Source organism: Cololabis saira, chromosome 11 (assembly GCF_033807715.1).
Source record: "Cololabis saira isolate AMF1-May2022 chromosome 11, fColSai1.1, whole genome shotgun sequence".
Lineage (NCBI taxonomy): Eukaryota > Metazoa > Chordata > Actinopteri > Beloniformes > Belonidae > Cololabis > Cololabis saira.
This window is the reverse complement of record NC_084597.1, coordinates 40,434,287-40,461,960: the sequence shown is the minus strand read 5'-3', so window position 1 is coordinate 40,461,960 and position 27,674 is coordinate 40,434,287. Positions and strand designations below refer to the sequence as shown.

The window sequence follows — 27,674 nt, the reverse complement described above, 5'->3', positions numbered from 1 at the left end:
TGGTTTTTGTAACATGCCATGCTCAGGCAATCTGCAATGGCCCTGACGGGAGACTCATGTAGCTCAGTGCTTAACTTTTATTTTTAATTCACGCTATATTCCTCCGGTCCGTTCTCCCATGTTCCCCCTCTAAAGCCAAAATCATTGTTCCGTGTTAAATCGACCCAGAGCCTACACCGCAGCCTACGCCACTCTCTGGCGAGGGCAGAGAGCGCCGGTCGGGCTGGCGGTGCTGCGCTGCCGTGCAGGCTCTTTTGCCACGGCTACGAAATCTCAACACTGAATGTTCACAAATGACAACTTTATTGTTAAAAAAATAAAAGAGCATAAGTTGTATATAAATAACATGTATGCACTATTGCTGGCTCAAGGAAGGACCGTGCATTTCTTCTCAAGGTGTCGTTGAACAGCTTCAGGTGCTTGGAAGATCTGAAACCACAAACAGAAGAAAAATGTATTACTAATAGACTTCCAGTGTTACCTAACACTCCGTTAGGGAACATCGGAGCCACCGGAGATGCTCACTGGTCCGGTCCGGTGAGCGGCTCCGGTGCTTCGGGGCTGAGCTAAATACTTAGCCCATGCAAAGATCATACTTGTAGACAAATATAAATAACATAAAAAAATAACGTCACTTACTGCTGACTCGTGTGCAGTTGCCGGGTCCGTACTGTTGATACTGATCCTTTTATGAGGGTAAGTGTCGATGCAAAAACTGTCCCTCGCTGTGGAAACAGTCACCGCTTCCAAACAATGGCGGACCCTCCAGCCGGCGGAGTTAGTTGTGGGCGTGGTTTCAGCAGCGGAGGCCGACCTATGGAAATCTGCGCCTATGTTGACGTCACCATAGGCGCAGATTCTGAACGTCTCGTAAAAGTCACATGACAATGGAAGGATTATGCGGGCGGGGTGAACAGACCCTGCAGAATTTAGTTGCATTTCTCCTTCTCTGAGTTGTCAGGCTGAAGGGAGACCACTTTATAAATGTTAAAGCAAGAAAAAACTTGTTTTTCATAATAGGTCCCCTTTAAGTCATTTGCAGAAATATTATATTATTCTATAAATATGAAGAAGATTCTTCACTGAAAAGCTGATCAAAATATATTTTTCTGCTCTTCAGTGCAACCAGATCCTCCTGTCAGCCTCAACTGGACTTTGCTGAACATGAGCGTGACTGGCAGTTACTATGATATAATGTTGAGCTGGAAACCACCACAGTCTGCAGAGGTGGAGATGGGGTTGATGAGGCTGCAGTATGAGGTCCAGTACCGCAGTGCCAGTTCTTACCACTGGAAAACGGTGGGTGTCCATGAATCTGACGTACCTTATCTGGGTTTTCAATGGGAATGTTCTGCATTTCTTTGAGGGAAATATTTGAAGATGAAATTGTAATATCGTGTGACTGTGGAGCGTTTGAACCTGTGTGTCTACACCACAGGCTGACCTCGTGAAAGGCACACATCGCTCTCTGTTTGGGCTTCAAACTAATGTCAATCATGAAGTTCGCATCCGATGCAAAATGCTTGGTGGGAAATACTTTGGAGATTTCAGCGACTCTGTATTTGTCCACATCCCTTCCAAAGGTAATGTTTGGAGTGTGTTGTCTTGAAAAGATTGATATTTCTCCCCACAGTGACACAATGATCCGTTTACTGTTTCAGTGTTGTGATTATTGTCTATAAAGTCTTTATTTTTATCACTGTATCTGCATTATCAATGTTGCATATCAATGTTGCCCGTATGTAAATCAAATCACGTGTGGTTGTTTTAAAATAATCTTTTTTCTTTTCATTTGTCTGTCCTATTTTCACCAGTTTCAAGATTCCCAGGGATGGTTTTGCTCATCATTGGAGCGTTGTGTTTACTGGCCATAGTGTTGTTAGTGATCATATCGCATCAAGAGAAGTAAGTATGTTATATTCATCAGGATCTCTGCAACACAGCAGCAGTTGTTTTGAGGTCGATATGAATTGCAACGTTGCGTTTACTCTGGCTGAAACTGGATAATGTCTGCAGAGGTGTATCATCAAGTTTATTTGTTGTATTTGCCAAATAATTCCCGGAAATGATGCAACCAGAGTTCTTCAGTGTAATAGCCAAGATGGATCACATTTCTCCAGTTTTAGTCTTCACTGACTTCTCGTATAATATCTGAAATGGCCTGGCCCCTTCCCAGTTGACAGATTGAACTCACCATGAGAGCATTTTTCTCTCAGAGCCCCAGCCGACTGATTGCTCCGGGAATTTCCGGGACTAGAGTTAGAGCTTTTCCACTTCCTGTTAGGTTACAGAATGCTGACATCATGTCTGCTCTTAACATAGAGCCTAAGACCTTTTTAAAAAGGCTTGTACTTAACTCACTGATGTTTTTCTTGTTCCAATAGGTTCATGTCTTTCCTCATAACTCTTTTGACTTTTTTTTGCTAATTTTGCTATTTATGTAAATTTCATGTGTATTGTTAGGATTGTGTATTCTTTTTTTCCTCTTGTGTTTTGATTTTGTTCCGTAAAGGAAATTGGGTTGCACTTACTTTGAAAATGCTAATTCTATTTTCTTTTTTTTCATGCTTTTGAGTAGTTTTTGTTTTTCTTCTTTCTTTTCCAAGGTTGATGTTCATTCTTTTGCCCCGTGTCCCTGGACCAAAAATAAGAGGAATGGATCCAGACCTATTCAAGGTATTCACTTTCTGTGTGTTATGATACTACATTAACACATGCTTCGATTAACTGCAGTAATTGTAGCAGTATAAAAAAAAGGTTTTTAAAGCGACATATGCTTGTACACATGGAATAATATGGGCTGGGACTAGTTAATGGCCTGCTGCTGTATACAAGCCAGCACTTAACTTGCCTGGGGACTCATCAGAGCAAACTGTAAATTATGTACTGGCTTAACAGTTACGTTGCAGTTGTTTGCACTTTAGCACTCTTGAACTATAACATTAAATCCAGCAAGGGCTTTTATCCAAAGCAACTTCCAACAGAGGAATACAACCAAGCTACAGTAATATAACAGGCCACACAGTAGGTGTAAATAAAACCGGAACAGGAAGTTAAAAAGGGTTCACGAAAGAAGGTGGTCTTGGACGAGAACTGTTGTCAACACCTTCAGCAGAGAGGGATGACTGCTCTTGTGGCTACAGGTGTGGGAAGACAGTCTTAACTGTAGAGCACAGTGCACGTGAAGCGGTGTAAGCCTTTACAACGAGTTCATATAGGCAAGTGCGGACCCCTGAGATTACTTGGTAGGCTCAATAAACAGAGGTGTGATGTGTGCCTGTCTGGGTTGATTAAAGACCAGACACGCTGGCGCATTTTGGACCTTATACTGTTTGATTGCACAACCTGGAAGGCCAGCTTGGAGGGCTTTGCAGTAATCAGAGGGGGATATAACCATGGCTCATACCAGGAGTTTAGCTATATATTGAGTCAGGTACGGTCTAATCTTTTTCCAACAATGTCTTTATTGATTTTAACATGTTGCATTTAAATACAAAGGTCATTCCCGCTTTCTTGGCTTCAAATGTATATATCTTTAGATTCGGCAAAATGACCTTGTGCATAAACGCACATTAACAGACAACAAACTATTTTTGAAGTACTTAAATTTTGCAATGAATTTCAGATAATACGGCTTTGAGATTTGGCCGCTGCAGAGAGCCACATTAATAAGTTTCCCCACATTCATCCATCAGATGATCCAAATTAGACCTTTCAAAAAAGTAAATGACAGGCCCCCAAACATCATCAAATAATGATTTGCCCTTTATCATGTACGTAATTTTTTCAAATGGGGCGGTGAAAGAAAGTTATGAGATCCATTTTCCTGTACTCGGTCCACAGATGTTTTTCCATGTAAGGGTTATTACTCTTTTTGCTGTCTCACCCACCAAAGTATAGTAGATTTTGGATATTATGCCCCTCCCCTCACAGTTTATTACCATAATCCCCTCTATTATTGACAAGGGAGGGATGGACAATGACTGTTTTAGCTGTGTTCTGATGAAATTCCTCAGTTGAAGATATATAAAGAAATTCTTACGAGTTAAGTTAAATCTATCCGAAATTCCTTCAAACGACATCAGATATTTATCGTTGGGATTATATATATCTCCAATTTTTTGTAATCCCTTTTCCGCCCAAATTTTAAATCCTCCATCAGATCTTCCTGGGAGAAAGGAGTCATTTCCACATATTGGACTAAATCTTGAGAGAGAGGAGGTGTCCCTTATATATTCTTTGACTTGGTACTACACACTAATCATGTTTCTAACCATTGGGTTTTTAGTGACCTTTTTGAACCTTTGATGAGTACAGATAAATAGGAAGCGGTAAACTCAGCTGATGGCATTCCATTTCCCTCCACAGGGGGGCATCTTTCTCTGTGAAATAGAACATCATCATTCTCAATTGTGCTGCCCAATACCAATGCAGATTAGGGCATTTAAGCCCCCCTCTATCATAGGGCAAATATAGCAACGACAGCCTCAACCTGGGTTGTCTATTGTTCCAAAGAACTTTGAGGAAAACCTTCTTACAATGAGAGAACAGATTGACTGGCGGGGTGAGAGGCAAGTTTTGGAACAAATACAACAGGTTGGGGAGTACATTCATTTTTACAATATTTATTTTCCTTATTAACGATAGTGAAATTGGCACCCATATATCTAATGAATTTGAGATTCCATGCATCACTAATTCATAGTTAGATTCGACAATTTTCTCAAGGGAAGGAACTATTTGAATGCCCATGTAAGTAAAACATTCAACTATATTAAATTGAGCAGCTACCTTTGGAGGGTTTATACTCGCCTGGTATCTGGAATCAAGTTGTAGTGAGCATGAGCTTGAAGTTGAAACCAAAACTGAGGTACTTTGATGTGCAGTGGCACTGACAATGGCAGCATGTTTGCTCTGGGAATCATTTAAGACAGTTTTGTTTTGTCTTTGAACACTAAATTATCATTATGGTCTCAAAAACTGTGCTGGTAGGTAATAGGATCCTCTTATACTGGTGTGGATTTGGGCAAACTGGAAAAGTGCTTAAAGCTTGGCCTGCCATTGTCATCTTTGCTTGCATTTTTATAGATATTTTCAACATTATTTTAGTGGCAAATCCAAATGTGACCAAAAAATAAATTAAAAATTGATAACTAAAAAGATAGTGTCATAATATACTGGGATTTGAATCTAATTCACAAGCTGAGTTTGGTTTCATGAGTGTCTCAACTTTCTGTCTTTTGTCTCTTAGAAAGGGAAGTTTCGAGAGTTGAGATCAATCCTGGACTGTCCACCTGATTTAAGGCCGGAGCTTTATAGCGACCCCTGGGTGGAGTTTATTGATCTTGACATTGAGGAGCAGAATGACAGACTGACAGATGTGGACACAGACTGTCTGGTGGACCGCTTCCCATCTTCTCACTGCTCCACGCTCTCAGTTGCCTTCAAAGATGATGACTCAGGTCGCTCCAGCTGCTGCGAACCAGATCTCCTGAGTGACTCTAATGCATCAAGTCTCCACCCCCACATTCCAAGCCACACTCTCAGTCAAGAAGCATCATGCCAATCAAAGTCTGAGTTAAGCTCTGGGGTCCAAACTTCCAGCACTGAGGAGCCATGTTCGGCAGCACCGGTGAGAGAGGCGTTATACACACAGGTCAGCAAGGTGAGGTCATTTGGCAACGTGCTGCTGTCGCCTGAGCAACAAACGGAAGTGGAGGATAATACCAGCAAACTGAAAGGAATTGACAACACAATGGAGAAGGAGAAAGAAAAGAAAGAAGCTCAGCTCCTTGTGGTGAATGCAGACTGCAAAGGCTACACCTCGGAGCACACCCTTAGTGAACCCTTCCAAACAGGTGGAGAGCGCAACGCTGCACACTCATTGTCCTCTCACCAGGAATACAGCACCGTTCCCATGTCCCTGCTACCCCATGCTCCCCCCTACACAGTAGTAGAAGGTGTTGACAGAGAGAACAGCCTCTTACTCACACCGAACTCGACACCAGCACCCCACCTGACGATTCCAAAGACCCTGCCAACGCCAGATGGCTACTTGATCCCAGAGCTTCTGGGAAGCATCACACCGTAAATCAGTAGTGAAGTGTAAGCAATCAAAGACTTGTTCAAATGAAAGGCAGAACAGTTCCAGGAGGTTGACTGCCGAGTGCCCCAGTCTGAATGTCAGGTTGCCTAAAATAGCAAGGGAGTCCTGTCGCCACCACCACTACATCCTTACACTTACATGGCATTATCTGAATGGGCTCCAATGTGATTAAAAGTTTGATGTGTAATGGTGTATGAGTAGTAATGGGGCTGGAGTTGAAAATCGCCTTTACATTTCAAGACTGAATAGCCCCAAAACCGAGTGTGCATGATGAATTGTTAAATATCTTAAGTGTGTTTGTTTAATCCGCAGGACCTGAACCCAGCAGGACCAGATTGTTTAATACAGCTACAACCACAAGGGGTTGTAAGACTGAAAGGCAAACATAAATGTCTGATTAAGTTTTTTTGTTGAACAATTAGAACATTTGCTGCTTTTGCATTCATAAATTCATAAATATTCATTCTCATTAATTTTCTTGTTGGCACTGACTCATTTTAAAACAACATATCTGCTCCTTAAACTTCTTTCACCCGACTATCACTAATTTTGTTCATTTTACACACCTGCATCATCCTGCTCAGGCTCAGGCGGTGCTGGACTCGTCCCAGGTTAAACCCTGTCACGAGCCCATCGCAGGTCAATCGCATGAGAGGATGTAACTTTATTCAGTATTAAAATCAAGTATTAAGTAAGCTCGTAGTTAATGTACATTATGATTAATCCAGATCAAGAGACTTTGTGTAATACCCTGTGATAAAACAGTCATTGGTCCTGTTTTTGATCCCAGGTTTTTCAGTTTTTTTATTCTTTCATTATTTGGCCATCATTGCCACTATTAAAAAAATGTGCTGCTTAAACCAATAATTAATGAACTCACTCATTACTTTTTGTAAAAACTCACCCCGTGCCAGGAATACATCCAGTTCCAGAAGCAAACAAACCATGAGATCTAAAAGTTTAACTTTGTAAACTGATTTTTTCACTCAAAGTACCATTAGTTGATTTAGTTGTTCATTTAGTCGTTCATTTACGCGATACAAGTTCAATAAGTGAATTGAATAAAAAGGACTTACAGAAAAATGTATTATTATTATTGTTTTAACACCTTAAGCTGTGAAATATATATTTTTTAAAGTATGTATATATATATATATATATATATATATATATATATATATATATATATATATATATATATATACAGTATATATATATATATATATATATATATATATATATATATATATATATATATAAACTTTAACAGTTAGTTGATTGTATTAGATGGTGCAGTTTATGTTTTCTAATTAACCTCTACAGTTATTGCACTTTTAAAAGTTCCAATGTACTAAAAAAAAACAAATTGATACAGTTGCATATTCCAATCATGTTATCAACAATGTTTGTTTTGAGTGTACATGAGAAAATGAACATCAGTTGAGGGCTGCAACTCCTCTTTTTAAACTGGAATATCCTGGCTTGAGTGCTGTTGTCAGTGACATAAGTATTTGAAATGAACATGATTTTTAAATGTCTGTTGACATATCGGGGTCATTTTTTGATTCGTTTTATTATTGCTCTTACATACAGCTCCTTTAAGTATCAAGAAAAACAAGGTTGCAAATTGATAAAAAAAAAATAGAATAATGAATTAAATAAAACAACCCCTGGTGTAAGATAATTGATCATGGGACTTTGGTTAATCTTTTCAATAGAATTGAATTTAATTCAATTGAATTTTACTTAGCGTCAATTATAATATGAGATAAATGACCAAGATAATGATGAGATACTACGTTTTATGTGTAGTTTCTCAAAGTTATCATTGAATCCTATATCCACATTTTCAGTAATTGTACACTTAAAAAAGAAGGCCTATTTGAAACTCATACCCTGTATGTTATTGATCATAATCAATGACTGTGTAATGTAAGCAAATTGTATACAGTACTTTTAGGTTTTTTTCCAGTTACAGTGTATGGTACACAACTGGGTAGTTTCATTTGTTAGAAACTGTATATATCATGTTCAATCTTCCTACTTTACTTTTTTGCTTAGTAAGAAAGATGTTGATGAGAAAATTAGGTCTGAACTGCTCCAATCTGCACTCGAGTCCTCTAGTTCCAGTCGTGGCCGATTCACATGAATGGATCATTAACCGATTTATGCAGATGACATGTTTGATGGCGATTCATTCACGGTTTGGAGCAGAGCAGACCAGCTGGGGAAAATTGGTCTATGCTTTTTCTTTGTTTGACAATTTGTTGTAGATTATTAACTACATTTCTCAGAAATAAATATTAACAAACATATTTCAGTTATATGTTGCAGACTTAAAGGACAAGATTATATATAACTCTTAAAATAAATGTGATTTTGTAGGCCTATGTTCATTTGTGTTTTTGCTGTTGAACTAGCCCATATTATGCATTCTGTCCTTTCATCTGCTTTTCCACCAGTAAGTACTCTGTGTTGTCACTACAGCAGTTAAAGTAAGGCTCTACAGATGAAAAATGGAGATAGACAGGAGAGGAAGAGTCGTTATGACTGGGAATTAACATTTACTATAAAATAAGCAAACCTGCATGGGGGAAAAAAAAGAGAAAAAAAAGCTGAGCTAAAATTTAAGGAAACTAATCCGAACTGGCAACCCTTCAGGGAAATTTACCTGAACTGCCAAATTTACAGGCAAACTAACCTGAACTGGCAACCCTGATTTAAACGAACTGCCCTGTATCTACACCTAATTGTTAGCTGTGTAGCCTATTAACTTTCTAACGTCGCTGTTAGAAGTCGCAACAATAAGACTTGCCCTGAAAAAGAAATATAATTTCAAGATGACAAAGTTTAACTGCGTTAATCTAGATAAATTCATGGAGACGTTTGGTGAACTCGAACAGGTAAACAAACGTTAGCTAGCCGAGTCAGTAAATGTGGATATTTGTTATCAGTTTTCAGGTAATGTCTTTTAACTAGACAGTATTGACGATGGTTGGTTTTATAGGCCATTGGGACATGTTGTAGGATACACACTACTTTATTGCCGCGTTCCATTTGTCCTCGGAAGTCGGAATTTCCCAGTTCCCAGTCAGAATTTTCAACTGGAACGCCCCTCGAAGTGGGATTTCCTACTGGGAAAGTGGGAGAAGCTTCGCCACCCCCGAGTTACCATTCCAACAGGGCTGCCATTCCCAGTTCCGATTTCTGAGGTAAATGGAACGCGGCATATGTCCTTATATTTACGTCATGTGTTTCTTGTTAACAGAAAATTACAGAGGTTAAAGGTAAAAGCAGCATGTTGGAGATCATGTTGGAGGATGCAAATAGATTGATGAAATTCCATATAAGCAAGGAGAAGAGTCTGAATGAGGGTGAGTGTTTGTTGGTTGGACTTCAGTGTTTGTTTTCGACTGAAAACCCACAGACTGTTGGTGTTGCACTGTCGCCCCCTGCTGGCGGGTTTCATGAACCGCAGTTAGGACAATTGTTTTTGTGCCATGGGCCAGACCAGATACCAGAACCACTCAAGGTGACAAAACTTGCTTATAATTTTTGAACATATCTATGTCTGTAGATGATATTTTGGTATGAAAACCCTTCCTGAGTGGCAGCTGGATCATAGTTATCAGCTCATGAAGTTACCCACACATTAATTCCAAATGTGTAAACTGCTGACTCCAATTAGCTTTCCCTGAAGTAAATGGTGTATGAGTTCACTTACTTTTACCTCCGGCGTTTAATGGATGTATTCAATGGAGACATGAGAGATTTAAATTGTTTGTGCACTATTGTCTTAACAATTGTCTCTTATTAGAGGTCAGATGAAGATCAGATTACATGTCATGATAAATTGATATAGAAAACCACTAACCACACATCACTATAATTAAAATAGTTTCCCTTTATTCTGTAATTCAGTCTACAACAACTGGACTGGTCAATATTAATGATTTGACATTGAAGCAAGAACTTTATTCGTACAAGTATTTTTGCCTCCCTATTATGTTAAGTTCCAGCTAACAAAAGAAAAGCATCCTTAACAACTCTATTGCTGAATAAATCTTGTGACCGGTGTTGAATTCATTCACATTGTTGCATGTACATATGTACAAAGTAAAGTTCCTGTGGATTTCCCTGCAGAGAAAGATGGCCTTCTTGACACAGTGAAAGGACTTCAGCAGACACTGCAGGAGCAGTGCAACCTCAGAGGTGACTGGAGAAACCTGTTGTGTTGAAAAATAGTTTTTAGACGAGAATAAGAACATTTAATTTTAACTTTGTTAGCAGGGGGAGTGTAAGTGTTGCTAAGACTCCTGTAGTAAAAGAAATATAATCTGCCACGCATACGTTCCTTTTTAATGTGACTTTTAACTGCGTTGCTGTTGTTTTCCCGTGAAAACACCACCTACACAAGGAGATTAGTAAAAGCAGTGTTGCATCCTGCAGCAGTTCATTCAGCACTTCGTCCTACAGTGGCATAAAGGGATGCATGTTACTGCCTTAACTAACTTAACACAAGAAGGATTGAAAAGGCAAAATCAAAGGTAAAAAAAAACATCCTTAAATCACAAAAGCTAGCAAAGTAGGGAAAATATAGATAAATACAAACTAATAAGTCTTTACTTGGATTTTTATTTCCTTGCACACAAAGATATTTCACGTTTTTTATGTTTTATTTCTCAGCCTCATCTGTTTTAGAATTAAAATTATGGCCTGCAACAAACACAAAAAAGCTGGTCCTGCGTGATTTAATGCTAATAACTTTTTAAGTCAATAAATAATCTGTTTGCAATAAATAATCTGTTTGCAATAAATAATCTTATTGCGAACAGGTCATGTCAAAATGGCAATGGTTATGAAGTTGTGAGTCTTTGAGCAGCAAAGGTAGGCAGAGGATGTCTGCATCGTCAAAAAAATACATGAGAAAATCAATTAAATGTTTAAAGACATTGGTCCTCAGGGAAAGTGCATAATATCATGAAACCATTCACAGAACCAGGAAGGATTTCAGTGTGCAAAGAGCAAGGACACAACACTGACGATGTTTGATCCTCCAGATGGCACTGCATCAAGATCCATTAATAGCTGGGGGTATAACCTTGTGGACGAAGGATTACTTTGGAAAACCTTTAAGCACTAAAGTACGGATCCACATTCACAAATGCCACTTAACTTAACTGCAAGAAAAACAACACATTGTCCAGAACTGCTGTCAGGGTTCCTGGGGTCGGGGGCATCTGGGATGGACTATCACCCAATGGAAGTGTGTTATCATCGCCAGACTAATCACGATGTCACGAATGAAGGGAAGTTGACAAGGAACACGATTAAAGCTATTGGTTTAATACTGTCTATAAAGAAGTAAGTTAAAGTAAATGTCAGAATCAGTAATTATTGGCACTTACTTACTTTCTTTCTTTTCTTTTTTTTTTCTTTTATCATCCAAGCTTGTTCTAATTTAGCATTGTATATAAGTTTGAATAAAACATAAAAAAGAAAAGACCTAACTCTGCTAAGGACTAAGCAAAATAACATCCCAGTAGCACTGTATAACTCTATAACCCTGTGATGGACTGGTCACATGTCCAGGGTGTACTGCATATCACCCAAAGGGAGCTGGGGTACACTCCAACAGATCACCATAATCTTAAATAATTATTTTTGAGTCTAGATGATGGGTCGATGGTGCTCTTTTTCTTGACAAATAATGCATTGGGATTTTAAGAATGTTCTGCATTCAAATATTCTGAACATTTCTTTGTTTCAGTGGAGAACGAGAGACTGAAGAATGATATCATGGTTCTGAAACAACAAAATGAAAGAGCAGCAGAGGTAAATCCAACAGAATCTTGTAGCTTATAGGAAGGATCTTGGGAGATGCTTTATTGATTAAACACCGTCGTGAATAAGATGTTTCCTCAGCAGTAATTTCAGCTCCTGTGTGGTGTTTGTTTGTGTTGTCATTAGGCTGGAGAAACTGACATACAGCGGCTGCTCAGTCAGATGAGAGTAGAAGACGGGAGACACCAGAGGGAGCTAGAGGTTATAAGACATCAGTGCAGCGCAGAGGTGGAGGATGCCCGCAGGAAGGCTCTCAATGAAGGTAAAGCCGTCCAAATGATTTAATGCTCTCACCATTTCACTGAAGCCACTGAACACTCCAGACAAAAAAAACAGTCTCCCTGTGACATCAGCTTAAGTTCCCACGTGCAAAACGACCTGACATTCCCACCATCTTTGCTGTTTATACACTTAGATTTTGTGCACAAAGTCAGCAGTGTCCCGGCATGTATTGTTTGAAATTCCAGTCAGTTTATCATTTTGCTTTTATTTTATTTGCTTGAGAAACTTAGCCTTAAGGGTTGTTTTTTTTGTTTCTTTGCACATTAATGATTTTTTTTAGGACTTGAGATGCTAAGGCAAAAATAAAAAGTCAAGGATACAATCATTCCATCATTATAACAGAGTGGGCCTGTCTTCAGTTATCACACATCCAAATAAATAGTTTACAGTAGTCAGTGTTGAGACACTGACACTGAGAATGTCCAACCTGCAGGATAGTTATTAAACAGGACGACTGTGCACTTCTAAAGGAGTCTGAATTTGCTGGATATTTGTGTTTGCAGTGGTTGCTAGAGATGCTGAAGTTAAGAAACTGCTGGAAGAAAAGGATGAAGATCTGGAGGCGATGAAGACGAGGCTCGTGGAGCAGGAGAGGGAGAAGCAGACGGAGCTCCTCAAGTTACAGATGGAGGTGAAGGCCCTGTCACACCTTAAAGATTTAGCCTGCTTATGCCGACGAATATGCAGGCATACGTATTAATAAGTATATTAATAAATTTGCATGAGTTAAGAGCACGATAAAGCATGTTGGGACGTAGTACAGCGAGGTCGTCGAAAGGTTTTTTTGCATGCACAAAATGTCTTGACTCATGCAAGCGTAGGGCTCATACAACCTGCATACACAAGCCATAAGTTATGTGATTGTTAACACTCGTGTATGTATATATATATATATATATATATATATATATATATATATATATATATATATGTGTGTGTGTATATGTATACATAAGAGGCAGGAAAACCACTTTTCATTCTGTTTACGTGACTCCAGTCTCTTTAAAGAAGTGTATTCTCTTTATTTCCCCCCCTTCTCATAAACCTAACAGTCTCCGTGTCCTTAAATCGACGAAGTCCGCATCCAGCTAAAGTGAAATGTTTGTCAGTAGAAGACTTCTCGTCTCCATTTATAATCCCCCGCATGTATCTATCTTAGTTTTCAATCCTGTCTTACCTATATAGCACAACCCACAGGAGCATTTTGACAGGTAAATTATACATGCGGTCTTACGCCTAGCCTTCATTTCTGTCTGTGTGTGAATGTAAAACACATTTCACTTTGAAACTTCCAAATTTCTTCTGCAGCTTCTTTGTCAAAGTGTTTGATCACTTGGTAGGAAACTATGGTGGGTTAGTGCTCATATTTGACCAACAGTTGGATCACAGTTGGCACTTTTTTTTTCTGATTTCCTCCTTCAATGACTGAGACATGGGTGGAAAAGTAGGAGTCAGGACCACAGATGAGGGGCCATGTGATTGAGCGGCAGATCTTAAAAGCTTTCATCGGCTTTTGCAACAGACCTTCAAAAAGCATGGATCTAAGATGCTTTAATTGGAATTCCTCTGTTAAAATCTTCCACATTTCTGCAAATCCTTTTTATTCCCAATAACTCACTATATGCCAAACCTTTCTTCAATGTGGATGTGGACTATGTGGATGATAACTAGAGAAATTATATTAGTATTTTTGTGTTGTTTTTTTATATATATCTCTTCATAAATAGTGGTTTGCAGAAAATGAAATGTATTTGCCTTAATGTCTATAAAAGAGCTGCATCTCAGACCCTACAGGTAGGCCCCACTGTGCATGTTAAGAGTTAAAGTCCATGGCAACACTGGAAAGCTTTGAGAGGGTTGCAACATGGACACACAGCGGACATTCACAAAAATGTATCTGAACAAACCACGAGACACAAAGAGCAACATCATGTTTGCCAGATGAGCTCAAAGGGCAGTTGCTTGACCTTAATAGCTAGTGAATACCTACCTGCCATGTTGGGCTGAAACCAAACACAGCATTTCAGCGGAAATACCTCGTTCCAACTGTCAAGCATGGCAATGGAAGAGTGACGGGACCTTAAGAGAGCTTTGCATAGGGGAATTCACCAAAAACCCTCAAAAAACGGAAGCTTTTCTTACAAAAATGTGAGACACAAAAAAGTCAAACAGAAAATGAATACTTCAAATTATTGCTTTTTTTGCCTTGTACATTATATATTTTTTCTGGGCTTCGTTTTTCTCCACTCTTTTTCGAAGCTAAAGCTTCAATACTCATCACTTATTTTTGCATCTTCCCTCTGATTTTTGATTTGATTTGTTTATTTTCACAACATAAAAAAAAAAAAACGGTACAAAAGTTTAAATGAACATAAAAGCATGAAAATATGTGCAGGTGAGAAAGGAAGCCCTAAATGGGCTTATTCAAAGTTTTCACCAAGAAAATACATTGTATTGAAATAATAGCAAGAACAAAAAACAAAAAAAACAGCGTTCCAAAAAGATGGATATAAACAGACAATTTCTCGGTGTGCACGTGCAGAAGTGAGTCCACATTAAGTGGAAGCACTTCTAGACGCTTGATCAATAAGGCTGGTCTTCAATCTCTGTTTAAAACTACTAATAGACAGTGAAGATTTTGCAATACGTATATGAGAGTTCCAGAGTGAGGCACCTCTGTCTTTGATGGAGAACTGACTGCTATTGGTACGACTGAATGAAGAATGGAGATCCTCAAATTGTCTGGTATTATAGTTATGAATTTGTGAATTGGTCTTAAAAAAATCTTTGAAAGTACTTGGAAGCATATTTGCAAGATAAGTGCATTTGTAAATGAAAGCACATGATTGGAGTATGTTAATATCATAGATGGATAATAAATTTAATTTTTTAAACAAAGGGGCAGATGGGGCCAAATAGGAGGCAGAAGTAGCTATTCTTACAAACTTCTTTTGAGTAATGAGTAATTTGTGTAAATTTGATGAATATGTACTTGCCCAAACAATGTTTCCATAAATGAGATAAGGATAAATTAAACTGTAATAAAGACTAACGAGACAAGCCTGATGGACCAAACCTCTGATTCTTCTGATGATACCAAGGGATCTAGAGATTTTGTTAGTTACAGAATGTATATGCTCTTTCCAGGACAAATTCTCATCCACAAAGACACCTAGAAATTTGGTGGATGAAACCGGATTGATTGTAATACCACCAATAGAAATCTTAACTTTTTGCGGACAATATTTTTAGTTTTTACTTGCAAATACAATAAAATTAGATTTGTTAACATTTAACGACAACTTGTTTGCAAGGAACCATTTTGAAAGCATTGCTATACCAGAATTAGCTTGCTCAATAAGTGTAGCAGTATAGATTCTTTCCACCAGTTGTAATAGGGCCATATCTGTGGAGTGATTTTTTCTAAAACCATATTGATGCTCGTATAAGATATTGTGCCTCCCTCTGGGAAGCATGCTGTGCCGTATTCAGTTGTAGGAATGTGCTACTTCAATACAGCGCTACTGATTTATTGATTGAGGGTTTTTTTTTTGTCTTTGGGTCTTGACAGTTTGGTGCAAAGTTAGCCAGAGTTCAGAGCACAGCTCAGAGGAGCCAGCAGCAGCAGCCGCAGGGTTCCAACCTTCTCCCGCAGAGTGTTTTTAAGAGGGTGAGCAGTGCACTTCTTTTCACTCCAGCGTAGTCTAGGTCTTCTTCAGAAACAGATTACACCACTTATAGATAGTTATTACTTGCAGTTATTCACAAGTTTGATTTATATAAAAGATCCTGAATAAACAGGTGTGCGTGTTTTTCCTCAGAAGCTCCAGTTTTTCCAGGAGGAGAAGAACAAAGAGATTTCAGCTCTGCGTCAGAGAATCAAAGAGCTGGAAGAGACTCGGCTATCTAGCAGCCTCAGCGACATACGTCTGAAGAGAAGAAAGATCTAGTTAATTTGAAAGTGAACGGGCTGCTGCTGCTGACGTGTCCGGGAATGTTCAAAAGTCATTCGAAGGAAAATGTCATTCTTCTGAGACCTTTAATTGCTGAGTGTGCAGGGTGATGTTTGTTGAGGTTTGCTGTTTCACTGCTGTGCTCACAGGTGACCGGTGTGCAGAGAGCACGTTTAAACACACGCTGCATCCTCGTCTGAGGGTTTAATCCAATTAGACTCCTGCAGGGAAGGACTGGTTATGGGAGGGAGGAGAAAGGGAAGTGGGAAGGAGGAGGAAGCACAGTTCTGAATGAATAACATAGTCGGAATACTAATCCTGTTCACGCAATTTAAGCTGTTTAACTTTTTCTGTTCAGAGAAATAATTTGACTGTTTTTTTGTTTTAGTTTTTTTCCAGGTTGTGTGTTTGTTTTTAGATTTTTTGATTCAACCTTGGAAAATGCTGTTTCTGGTTAATATCAGTCAAAACATATACTCTCACTACATTCCCTCTTATCCACCTCTTGCTCAGTTTGCTCATGAGCAGAGTTGATGTTTTGAGTTTAAACGATACTGAAAGTTCGTGTCTCAGAAAATTGGCTTTTTTGGAAAGTAGTTTCCATTGGGATTTATATACATATACATATACATATATATATATATATATATATATATATACATATATATATATATATATATATATATATATATATACTGATGTATTTACTAATGTATTTATTTAGAGGAGAAGGGTAAAGTTCATTTCATGCTTTGTGCTACATATTTCTGCATTGTGTTGTAAAGATGGGTTCCCCAAATTCCCGACATACACAGGTGGACAAAATTGTTGGTACCCCTAAAGAAGGAAAAACCCACAATTCTCACTGAAATCACTTGAAACTTACAAAAGTAACAATAAATAAAAATGTATTGAAAATTAAATAATCAAAATCAGCCATTACTTTTGAATTGTTGATTAACATAATTACTAAAAAAAAAAAAAAACTAATAGGGCTGGACAAAAATGATGGTAACCATAACTTAATATTTTGTTGCACAACCTTTTGACGCAATCAATGCAATTAAACAGTTTGCTCATGAGGAGTGGGCCAAAATACCTGTTGACATCTGCAGAACGCTCATTGACAAATACAGAAATCGTTTAATTGCATTGATTGCCTCAAAAGGTTGTGCAACAAAATATTAAGTTATGGGTACCATCATTTTTGTCCAGCCCTATTTCATTAGTTTTTGTTTTTTTTTAATAATTATGTTAATAAACAATTCAAAAGTAATGGCTGATTTTGATTATTTAATTTTCAATACATTTTTATCTATTGTTACTTTTGTAAGTTTCAAGTGATTTCAGTGAGAATTGTGGGTTTTTCCTTCTTTAGGGGTACCAACAATTTTGTCCACCTGTGTATGTCGGGAATTTGGGGAACCCATCTTTACAACACAATGCAGAAATATGTAGCACAAAGCATGAAATGAACTTTACCCTTCTCCTCTAAATAAATACATTAGTAAATACATCAGTAAATATATATATATATATATATATATATATATATATATATATATATATATATATATATATATATATATATATATATATATATATATAAACCAACAATTTTGTCCACGTGTGTAAACCCTTTTGATTAGAGTTTTAAATAAAAATGATAGGCTGTTCAGTCAGAACTGAATGACAGCTCAGAGAAGGAACCACATCTGCTATAGATTTAAATAAAATGGGATAAAATTGTGCTCTTTGCTGCTGTGCCCTGCTGCTGCTGCTCTACTCCGCCTCACAGAGATTGCACACAGGAATGAAGACGCTGTGCCTGGTGAGGCACTGATCTTCAGCTTTCTAATCTGTTAATCTCTGCTGTTCAGCCAGCATCTAAAGGGGACACCGCGTTAATCTCTATGGGAACATTGGGTAATACTATTGCATAACAAATCATCTTCATGAGTAGTAGATTAACCTTTCTCTTAAGTGGAAACACAGCCCTTCAACGTCATGCAGGTGTTTTGTTTTGTTGTTGTTGTGGTTGCTTTCTGCATAATAATTGCATATTCTTACAACAAAAACATGTGTAGACATTAGTCATCTGTTGCATTTCTCTGCACATTTTGATGTCGGGTCAGTTGAATGGACCAGGACCTAAATGAAAACAGGATTACAGATCATCACACTGTCTTGACCTTGGGCTTTCAAGGAGAAACGGGGCAAATGTGAAGAGGTGTGGCCTTGGAGGTCCACACCAACGCTCCACTTGACCAATGACTCAGACACCCACTCTCCTCACCTGTTTCCTGAGTGCTGGACCATCCCAGCACAAAGAGGTGGAGATGGTGCAGGCGTTTATTTGATTTCAGTATGTGAGTGAATCTTTTTATTTTGTTTCGTGGATCCTGCTGCACCAGAAGAACATTTTTACTTGTCTTCTGTATTGTTTGCGTTGGATTGTACCGCCATGTTTTGATGCAGCAGAGCAGATTGGACACTTGGTAAGAGCTTATTTATTTATATTTATATATATTGATATCCTTTTTTGGATGTTATTTGTGTCCTTGTTCCATCTACTTCACTGTTGCATGGCTGTAGTGCTAATGATCACATGGGGTCATGTAGAGAAGTGTATGATTTAAACTGATATCATTAACATTCAATCATAAAAAAATAAATTAAAAAAGCTTTCACTTTGAAGTTTTACATATTGGGTCATTCAAAAAATCATCTGGACAATATATGTACCGTATACATAATATATTACACCTTGTCATTATTTATATAACAACAAAACTAATGCTCAGAAGCTCCAGATGAAAAACTAAATAGGCCTCATGCTCCAGTAGCTTGTAGAGCCATTTTAAGCATCAATAACTTATTAGTAATTAGTTTCTATACATTTCTACACTTCATTTTAGAGGGTATTCTCTTATGCACAGCTACCTCTAAAGTCCCACAACAATATTGTAGATAAACTCTGCATCTTGATCCATTTATTTATCAGTGCAGCTAATGTTGACTTACTATTACTTTAATACTGCTTTGCTTATTGGTATGTTTTATTTAGTTTTGATCAAACTTGATGCTTTGCTTTCTGGCCAAATATTTCTACTTTTATCTCAACTTTTCTTGGTTCCATAAGTCTTCGGGTTTCTTATGATATAGCCTTTCAATCCTAAGCTTTACTGCGATGTTTCTTTTTAGAAGCAAAAGGCTTTATCTTGCCAACTTTTCTAAAGAAACAATACCTATACGTCTTTTTCAAATTTACTATCCTGGTGCTGCAGTGGCGTCAATTATGTCAAAGCAAAGTATGACAAGGTTACGACTCGAGTCACAGAACTTAACTACAGTTTCAATCAACATGCCCAGCAAATCACAGAAGTCTGCTATGTAGCTTATCTGTGTGGTCAAGAAAATTTGAACTTTTTCAATTGCAGTCTCACTCACATCCTGCTAACGTTACTGTGAACACTACACTTTATTGTGTTGATCAATTCAGTCAATGCGCCTTTACGCAATACGCATCTGTTTTCTGCACCATGGACACCAAGCGGCAGAGTTAGAGAGCAGAAATCTTGTATCTCGTATCCGACAAATGCAATTTAACTAATTCTGTTCACTTCATTCACTATGTCAGTGCAACAATATCACGTGGACATCCCAGTTTAACAAAACACTTAGGGCCTGATTTACTAAAGGTTTGCGTGCGTAAAAACGTGTGCAAACTTGACATCACCCACAAACCAATGTGCAAGCTGATCTACTAACAGCGTGCAAAGAGGACTGCGCCTCTCAAATGAGCAAAATAGCACACGCTGTTCATTTAGTACTTTTGCCCTGATGAATAATCAATATGGGGCGTACCCGCCAGAAAGTGCTAAATACTGGGAGGGGAAAATGCAAATAGGTTCATTTACCACACGCAATGAGATTTACCAAGCCTGAAAGTTTTTGCGGGGATTGTGATTGCGTCTGTATTTAATACGTTGGAAAGGAAGGTGCTAATCTGCCCAGCATTACGCACCGATGGCTGCTGTTATTGTGGCAAGGAGGCGACATCGCCAAAATCAAAGAATACGCAGAGAGAGAGTCTTTATTCTGCTGCATGCTATTTTAAAAATGGTTGCACAAGTTTTATTAAAGGCCACTTTTTCTTTAGTTCTTCGCCTTATATCTTGCCACCTTCTTTTAACCTCATCTGCTGTTCTTTTTTTCTTACCAACTGCATTTATTCTATCGCAGATTTTCTCCCATATTGCGTTTCTTTTGGTAATGTTTAAATTTCTTTGCTGTAGTTCATGAATGTGTTTATTTTCCTCTTCCACTAATATCTCTAACTCCAACTCGTCAAATTTCATTTTGCGCTTGCGACTATCCTGCTTTCCATCCAGACTCTCCATGGCGCAAACCGTAAGACACGCAACACCTCATTTAAATACTGCGGTTTGCACCTGTTATCAATTGCGCAAGATTTCTTAGTTGATCACCCGCAAAACACACAACAACAGCACGTGCAAACTTTTTCAGTGCACACGCAATTTAGTACTCTTTATTGAGGATCTTAGTAAATCGGGCCCTTAATGTCCAAATGCAAAAAGGAGAGGGAGGGAGCAGAAGAGAAAAGAGAGAGAGAGTAAAAAAAGTCAAATATTTCCTTTAAACATATTTATAAGAGTGTAGGATGATTTGATATCTTACCTTAAGATGAACTTGCATAATGAATCCATCAGTGTCTAACAGCCTCGTTAATAGCCTGACTCCCGCTTTCCCTACCCGTTCCTTCTCCCTCTGCTACTGACTGGGGCAACATTGGAACCATCACTTGCCTTCTTTCTTTGAAAAAAAAATTGCAGGGTTGCCTGCTTCCTTTTCATTTTTTTAAGTTAGTAAAACTGCAAAGTGCGCTAAAAACGAGATTGATAGCGACCACTGGGACATATCACATTTCAAGATATGAGGGGGGCCAAGTGTTGCGAAAGATAATACCTAGTGAAATCGATCATGTTGTTCTGATTTGCATTTGTAGTTATTTTATATGTATTAAATAATAGAATAATCAATACAAATAGACACTGAGTAATTCCATAAAAGTATTAAAAAAAAACAAACATTTACATTTTCCCCTGAAGCCGATGTGTGTCGGCTGCCATACCTTGCCATACCCAATTGACCCCCCTGTGGTGCTGGTCTTTGGCATTTCCCTAGCACACAAAGACACACACATTGCCTTTAAGCTTACAATCTGTTACATAATGACAGTGAAACCTGTCAACGGTGTGGTAAGGAGCACTTTTGCATGTGTTGACATTGAAAACTTTGAATTGAATCCAGTTGCAGTTTCTTTGTATCATGTTCTTCTTTGCGCACAAAAGGACATCATTGGTAATGGATGGACTATTTTGTGGTGCATGCTGCAGAAATGCCTGGAGGCCAGTACCAGGTGGCGACCACTCGGCCCTGCCACAGCCTCTACAGCCTGACAGACAGCTCTGACGGAGGCCCCGAGGACGAGGACTCCGAATCCTCACTGCCCCTCTCTGCCTTGCAAAAGCTCACCAGAGATATGTGCAAAGATGAGAAGACCATAAAGGAGCTGATCATAGGCCGAAGGGTTGGCTTCTACAAGGTCCGCGGGGAGATTGGCTTTGGCACCTTCTCCAGGGTCAAACTGGCTTTCCATGCTCTAACAAAAGGTAAACAGATTTATCTATTCTGTGAGAAATGATTTCTTTATCCGTCTCACCTCTCCTTCCTATATAGTTACAAAATCCTCCCAGAAGGTATTAAAGATGAGTGGAATACAGAGGTAAACCAGATACAGCAGATAAAACACAAGAAAAATGTAAAAGATGACGTAGATGCATATTTGTTGTTAGGATTTAACTTGACTTTGGTTAATCTGAAATGTAGGAAATTAGGCAAATTTATGTTATCATCAGTTCTCCAAATCATGCAAATGTGTCTCCAGTAGCAACAAATGAGGATATTATGTGAACGTAAGGCAAGGCAAGGCTAATTTATTTATAAAGCACATTTCACACAATGAGCATGGACTCAATGTGCTCAAATACACAAACAAACAAACAAAATTACAGGTTTACAATAAGAGAAACAGTCAAAAGGATGTCAAGAGAAAAACAACAATAATAACAATAATTCCATTATAACAAAAATGCTATCACTCAGCCAATCATGTAGAGTTTAGTCAAACGCCTGTGCAAAAGTAAGTTTTTATTCTGCTTTTGAAAGTGGGCTGTTGGAGCAGACCTTAGTTCCTGCGGAGAGGAATTCCAGAGAGTGTAGTAGTGACTGAAGCACCATGAGCAGATCTAGTGTGAATTCTAGGTATGATGAGACTCTTATTTGATGATCTAAGGCAGTGGTTCTCAAATGGGGGTACGTGAAGGCACTCCAGGGGGTACGTGAGATTTTAAAATATACATATATTTAAAAAGTAGCATCCATGCAAAAATCGTTTAAAAATAAATATTTCATAAATAATTGAGGAAAATATAAGTCTAAATTCATAAAATGAATTTTATCTTCAGGAGTAGGCTATTCAACTTATTATCCTAAAACCGCAGAGTATCCCCCACACCAGGATGGTTCCACCTAACCTGTCAATCACCTGGCTTCACCTGTCAATCACTTGGACCAACGATGGAGTCGTGGTTGAAGCATAGCAGCTATATCTTTATGTTTAATAAATCAGTTACTGATGGCACAGTGCTCTGTTTTAGGTCTTTTTTTTTTACAACCAAAAGTGCTTTGCGCTGGTTAGGGGGTACTTGGCTGAAAAAATATTTCACAGGGGGTACATCACTGAAAAAAGGTTGAGGAACACTGATCTGAGGGATCTGTCCGGTATGTATTCAGTGAGCATGTCAACCATGTAGGAGGGAGCTAAGCCATTCATAGATTTAAAGACAATAAGAAGTACTTTAAAATCTACTCTTTGTTTAACAGGGAGCCAATGAAGAGAGGATAGAACAGGAGTGATGTGTTGGTTTTGGTTAGAATTCTGGCTGCAGCATTTTGAATAAGCTGGAGTTTATGTAACACTCGCTTTGTTAGTCCTGCAAAAGGTGCATTGCAATAATCTAATCTACTGGAGATAAAAGCATGAACCAACTTTTCAGAGTCTGATTGTGATAGAAAGCATCTTACTTTAGATATATTTCTGAGATGATAGAAGGCAGTCCTGGAGACATTAGCTATGTGTTTCTGGAACGTAACGTAAGAGTGCATATACAGTAGATGGATTCAGTTGTGTAAAGATTTGTACCGTATCTCTTAATCCTGTTTATTTTTTTAGTTAAAAAAATTAAAATCGTCTGATGAAAGTAGGACTTAATATTTACGAAATGCAACCTTAGAAAAACAAATACACCTGATTTTTCCATACTATGAATATTTAATCTAAATAAAAAGAAGCTAAAGAGGGAAAATAAATCACAAGGGAAACATTAGGTGTGCTCATTAAAACATTCGCTCGTAGATCAATTTATAGCAGCAAATAATTTAAAGAACAATAGTGCTTTTTAATTTATCGGTCTTTCACATTGTTGTAGAGGACTTTTTGCCCATTTCATATTTTAACATAAACTAAACTCTTCTGCTGCTTTAAAGTCATTGTAGATGATTACGGTCAGGCTAAGTAAGCTTAGTTTTCAGTTTCCCCCACCATCTGACATTGTGGATAAGTTGTAAGTTGCATCACTGTCCTTTGAGTTATGAGTCCCAAACTTCTCATTTAACTCGAGGCTGATCGCTAATGTCTCACTCACTCGTCTCTCACGCAGACAAAGTGGCCCTGAAGATCCTGGACAGGATGAGACTGGATACTCAGGCCCAGCGACTGCTCTCCAGGGAGATCAGCAGCATGGAGTCCCTGCAGCACCCAAATATCATTCGTCTGTACGAGGTGGTGGAGACACCGAGCCGCCTCTACCTGGTCCTGGAATATGCAGGAGGAGGAGACCTCCACAACCGCATCTGCAATGAGGGGAAACTGTCCGACAACACCTGCAAGATCACCTTCGCTCAGATCCTCTGTGCCATCAAATATATGGTTGGTTATCATTTAATCTATTTGAAAGCATTCCTTTTAAGGCCCAACAGAGGTCATGTCTGATCACAGAGAGAATTAAAAAAGAAAAAAAAAAAGTTTGAGTTCTGTGCCTGAAAATAGTTTGAAGTATTTTATTGCTTTTTCCTTTATTAGTCTAGACGGATTTCAGAAAAAAGGCCTTTTATAAGAAGTAAGGAGCATTTATGGGTACAAGTCGGGAACCGGCCTACCTTACATATTTCAAGGGTGCTGAGTCCAAAACAAACGGTACCCGAGTGAAATTTTGAGTTTTTGACCTTCTAATTTGCATATTAAAATGGCCGCCAAATTGCCCATCTTGCACAGTTATTGGACCATTTCCTAATATTTTTTTTGTAAGTAGGCAATCAAGATGAGGAAATTAAGTTTCTAGATCGATAGTCAAGGGTCAAACAAGGATATAGTGGAGGCTCAGTGCCTTTTTTATGTATATATATATATATGCAAAATACCAAAATTTAAGGTGAAATTAAGCATTATTTGTGTAATTTTTTTAAGGCCGACATAAATATTAAATAAAAGTTACTCTGAAAATTTCCCTGTTGATATGACATATGATGTACACCATATTATATGATAACAAAGAAAAAATCCATTGCAAGTTGTCTGGGATTTCATGTTTTTTTTTTTTTTTTTTTTTTCTCGCAAATTAAGCATTTGTTCTCTAAATTCTCTAAAAACCCAGGTAAATAGGGAAAAATATTCAAAAATAGACCACCATGAAACGTACCAAGTTGAATATTTAGATCAGTACATAGCATGGTCAGTCCCATCGCTGAGGACCCTTTGCCTGAGGTGATTTAACAGCAAAGAGGATCGTAAAAGTTTCACACGCTTTGGTACCATAGCCACCTGCAGCCACCTATAGCCACACTCAGAACTAGACTTTGCAATGCTCAGAAGCTCCATATTTAGATCTAGACACTTAATTCATCATCTTTGAATGCCTACTTACAAAAAAACTTGGGGAAAATGGTCCAACGACTGAGCAAGACAGGCAGTTTGTCGGCCATTTTAATATGCAAATTAGAAGGTCAAAAACTCAAAATTTTGCTCGGGTACCGTTTTTTTTTTGGACTCAGCACCCTTGAAATATGTAAAGTAGGCCGGTTCCCGACTTGTACCCATAAATGCTCCTTACATTCACTTTTTGGGTACATCCCGTCTAGTCTATATAAACAAATTGCATTAACTTAAACATGATTACAGATCCACACTCCTGTGACCAAAAAAAGAAATTGATCTGTCCTGATTACAAAATCATCTCAACAGTCTGGGTTTTTGTTTTATTTTTTTATTTTATTGCAGCACAATACCAACATCATCCACCGGGACCTGAAAGCAGAGAACGTTCTGTTCACCACCAGTGGCTCCGTGAAGGTGGCTGACCTTGGATTCAGCACACGGGTTTCAAACCGCAGCAATGCCCTCGATACTTTCTGTGGCTCACCACCGTACGCGGCCCCAGAGCTCTTCAAAGACGAGTGTTACCTGGGGCCTCCAGTAGACGTGTGGGCCATGGGAGTGCTGCTTTTCTTCATGGTGACCGGTACGATGCCGTTCCGTGCCGAAACCATGGGAAAACTGCGGCGCTGCATCATCGATGGCACCTACACTATACCCCCCTGGGTGCCGGGCCCCTGTCAGAGGCTCATCAAGGGCATCTTGAAGCCGGTCCCGGCCGAGCGCTACGCCGTCGACCAAATGTTGGGCTGCGATTGGCTCTTACCTGTGGAGTTTCCCTGGCCGTGGGTCCCCGCCGAACCTATGAGCCCTCTGCAGAGCCTGCTGGACTCGGAATCCAGAAACGAAGACGAGGAGGAAGAGGAGGAAGTCAGAGGTTTGCTGGAGGAGCTTGGCTTTACCGCGGAGCACTTGCACAACAATCCGCTCAAAGACAGTCGCAGCCCTGTCACCGGGGTTTACCGCGTCCTGCTCCATCAAGCCCAGAAGAGGAGAGGCCTGGACTGTCCACCAGTGGTTCGAGGAATGGTGAGGGACCCCAAGAGAGAGGGGCTCCGAGCATACAGGGGTCTGAGGCACACATCCAAGTTATGTGTACTTTCATAGCAGACTGTTTAAATTCTGAGGAACGCTTCACATTTTTGTAAACTTTTTTATACTTTTGCATTGACGAATGAGAGTTGCAGATTTCTGATGGACTTTTTACACTTTGTAGTTTGGCTTACTGTATGACATGAAAGTCTTTGAGGCCCCTAAGATATTAGTGAAAGTCCATTAATCCATGGAAGAGGGACTTAAATTCTTTTTGACCTGTTTGACCTGCTGCCTTCAGGGAGACGCTACAGAGTCATCAGGTCAAAAACAAACACACTCAAAAACAGTTTTTTCCCCAAAGCCATTACGAACGAATTATCTTCGTTACTGTTTTTTTTTAACTGTGCAATACTTCTCCCGGACTCTGCAATATTCCTACATGTGTATATACTATCATCTGTAAAAAAAACTATTCAAATGCACCTTAACCTTTTTTATATTTTTTATATTTATATTTCTTATATTTCTTATTGTTTGCACTACTGTTATTTGTCTTGCACTGGAGAGGTGATGCTGCTTCAAATCTCACTGTACCCAGGTACACTGACAATAAAGTATTCTGATTCTGATTCTTCTGATTCTGATTCTTTTTGTAATTTGTAGTTTTCTTTGACTCAGAAGTTTTTATCACATGGAAAAGCCCTTTCTCTGCATGGAGCTGCATCCTGCAGCTCTTCTGAGGGGACACCATGGTGTACTGTTCCCGTGGCAATCAAAAAATACAATCTCTCCAACAGACCCTGAGTCTCATTAAGGTCTCATCCCCTTCATAAAAGTGCCTTATTTAACAAACTAGCTCTGAGAGCATAACCAATTAAAATTAAGTGTGATTTGTTGTTTTTTTTTTACATCTGATTATTTCCTTTTAAGTTTTTTTTGTGTTTGTTTCTATTCTGGGTTTTTTTTTTTTTTTAGGCTTCAAAAAGTGAATGAGTGTAATACTTTAAAGAAGACATTGAAAATGTGAAAATACATTCATGGCCAAAAGGTGTGGCAATGGCACAGATTTTGATATCTGCAGCCGTGCTGCTTCAGGATTCAGTGTTTCTGTGGTACAGAAGAACATTTATAAGCATTTCATAAGTTTCAAAGATTTTTAATGGCAAATATGTCTGGTTAATCAAAGAGTTAATAATAATAATAATAATAATTAAAGCTCCAAGCAAGGAAGAACGGGCCCTCGCATCCTTGTGCACGTTCCGGCGTGCTGCAGTGGAAGCTTGTATGACTTGCATGTAGATTCTTCAGGCCTGGACATTTAGCGGATGAAACCAGCCACGACCCTCTATATCAAACCATTCAAAAGTTATGGCAGAAA

The 27,674-nt window shown here is 38.7% G+C and overlaps 2 protein-coding genes across 4 annotated transcripts in view; both read left to right on the top strand.

The window, feature by feature from the left end:
* LOC133455455 (growth hormone receptor-like) overlaps positions 1-7,222 on the top strand; it is a 61,866-nt gene extending 54,644 nt beyond the window's left edge. Inside the window, exons 13-17 of the mRNA XM_061734514.1 lie at positions 1,121-1,299; positions 1,439-1,583; positions 1,815-1,905; positions 2,607-2,676; positions 5,252-7,222. Of these exons, the coding sequence (XP_061590498.1) occupies positions 1,121-1,299; positions 1,439-1,583; positions 1,815-1,905; positions 2,607-2,676; positions 5,252-6,091 (1,325 nt within the window). The 3' untranslated portion in view covers positions 6,092-7,222. The remainder of the gene's footprint in view (positions 1-1,120; positions 1,300-1,438; positions 1,584-1,814; positions 1,906-2,606; positions 2,677-5,251) is intronic.
* A 152-nt stretch (positions 7,223-7,374) lies between these two features.
* On the top strand, positions 7,375-26,869 carry nim1kb (NIM1 serine/threonine protein kinase). Of its 3 annotated transcripts, XM_061734513.1 has the most exons (8): positions 7,375-9,009; positions 9,375-9,480; positions 10,250-10,318; positions 11,877-11,941; positions 12,077-12,212; positions 12,736-12,863; positions 15,804-15,902; positions 16,054-16,438. In XM_061734513.1, exons 1-8 carry the CDS (start codon positions 8,947-8,949, stop codon positions 16,180-16,182), a joined length of 795 nt encoding a protein of 264 aa, XP_061590497.1. In that variant the 5' UTR covers positions 7,375-8,946; the 3' UTR covers positions 16,183-16,438. The 3 variants fall into 3 exon arrangements, with proteins under 3 accessions (XP_061590497.1, XP_061590496.1, XP_061590494.1); XM_061734512.1 differs by lacking the exons at positions 7,375-9,009; positions 9,375-9,480; positions 10,250-10,318; ... (2 more) ...; positions 15,804-15,902; positions 16,054-16,438 and adding exons at positions 21,606-21,881; positions 23,991-24,259; positions 25,607-26,869 and having other exon boundaries at positions 12,833-12,863; XM_061734510.1 differs by lacking the exons at positions 7,375-9,009; positions 9,375-9,480; positions 10,250-10,318; ... (3 more) ...; positions 15,804-15,902; positions 16,054-16,438 and adding exons at positions 17,829-18,683; positions 21,606-21,881; positions 23,991-24,259; positions 25,607-26,869.
* The last annotated feature ends 805 nt before the right edge of the window (positions 26,870-27,674 follow it).